Source organism: Echinops telfairi, unplaced genomic scaffold (assembly GCF_000313985.2).
Source record: "Echinops telfairi isolate 266 unplaced genomic scaffold, ASM31398v2 ScPeMD7_5;HRSCAF=22, whole genome shotgun sequence".
Taxonomy (NCBI): domain Eukaryota; kingdom Metazoa; phylum Chordata; class Mammalia; order Afrosoricida; family Tenrecidae; genus Echinops; species Echinops telfairi.
Window position 1 is genome coordinate 25022291 of NW_022103901.1, and position 1428 is coordinate 25023718.

At 63.4% G+C, this 1428-nt stretch overlaps 1 protein-coding gene across 2 annotated transcripts in view; it reads left to right on the forward strand.

The window, feature by feature from the left end:
- The window catches only part of GPRC5B (G protein-coupled receptor class C group 5 member B), a 22631-nt gene that overhangs the window by 1046 nt on the left and 20157 nt on the right, over positions 1 to 1428 (forward strand). The window contains exon 1 of one of the 2 annotated variants that reach the window (XM_045285977.1): positions 658 to 1244. The exons of the other annotated variant lie outside the window; for it this stretch is intronic. Coding sequence (XP_045141912.1) covers positions 1134 to 1244 — 111 coding nt within the window. The 5' untranslated portion in view covers positions 658 to 1133. Of the gene's footprint in view, positions 1 to 657; positions 1245 to 1428 lie in introns of those variants that run through there. 2 annotated transcript variants of the gene reach the window in all.

Consider the following 1428-nt stretch of genomic DNA (forward strand, 5'->3'; position numbering starts at 1 on the left):
CTGGCGCGGGGATGGGGAGGGGGCGAGGAGGGGGGCTGTGTACCCAAGTGTGTCTGAGAGGGGCTGGGCGCCACCTCAGGTAAAGGGGGCCTGGAGCACCCCGGTGTCCGCGTGCCCAAGTGACGCCTTGTGTGAGGGGAGCGGTGGGCAGGCCTGGGGGTCGTGGAGCGAGCCCTTGGAAGGCTGACCGCGGAGAGGGCAAACGGAAGGGGGCGCAGGCCAGATTTTTGGGGGTGACCGGCCACACCTGCCACAAGGGGCGGAGGGCGAGCTGTAGATCCGTGCTGCGCACTACTGGGGGGTGCGGGGGACACTGCGGACGCAGCGAGGCCAGCCGTGACTTGGGGGCAGGGAGAGTCGGCGGCTGCATACAATGGCCAGGGATCGGGGGTCTACGTTTGTGTTCGTGTTCCCGTCCCTGGGCACTTGGGCAGCCGAGGGCAAAGGCAGCCGGGCTTGGGAAAGTGGGATTCACCCTGCACTGAGTGTACTGTATTGAGCTCCCTGCCCGAATGTCCCTACACCCCCTGGTCTCTGCTGGAGGGGAGCGGGGACCGACCTTGCCCCAGAGGATGGACGCCCCAGCCCGCGCAGCTCGTGGGTTCATTCTGCGGTCCTGGCTCGTCGTCACACAGCCTTGTCCCTGAATTCGCTTCTTGGAGCGCCGCGGACAAAGGCCCCGGGAGTGTGGCGGGCAGTGGCGTCTGGGGCCTGCCCGGCCCCCACCCCGCGCCAGATTGGCGCCTCAACTGCTCCAGGATGGTGGACACAGGAGCATAGCCCACGAGAAGCCGGGGGGCCCCAGGGAAACAAGAAGAGGGAAAGAGGGGCGCAGGGCCCTGGATTCAGAAGTTTTCGTTGGTAGGAGCCAGGGGCTTTGAAGAATTCAGACTTGGAGTTAAAACAACCCACAAATAGCCTGGAAATAAAATGCAACACCACCACCAACCCCCCGGGATGGGGGCGGCTGGTGCTCAGCTGTGCAGTTCTGTATCTGAAGTGGGGACCCAGACCCGTCCTGCTCGCGGTCAGCTGAGTTGGAGAGGGGAGAAGATAGGCGACGAGGAGTTGCCACTTGGGGCGCAGAAACCAAAGCAGGGATTGCCCAGCGGTTGGAAACCTTGAGGCGCTTCATGTGTCCCTTCAACAAATGTGCCCTTCACAGAGCTGGGTGCTGGGCTCACCAGTGTGTAAAAGGGACCAGCCGCCGCTCCCTGGAGGAGGAGCCACCAAACGGGACAACGGTAAATGAATAGCAAACAGATACAATGTCGCATCGGGCTAGGTGCTGCCGGGATAATGAAACAGGGAGAAGTAAAAGACTTGACAGGGGACCTGGGAGCAGGAGGGGTGCTGGAAGGAGACTTCTGGGAGTGCCATTGGAGCCAAGGCTCACCAGGAGATTGGGGGGGGGGGGGGGGGGGGGGG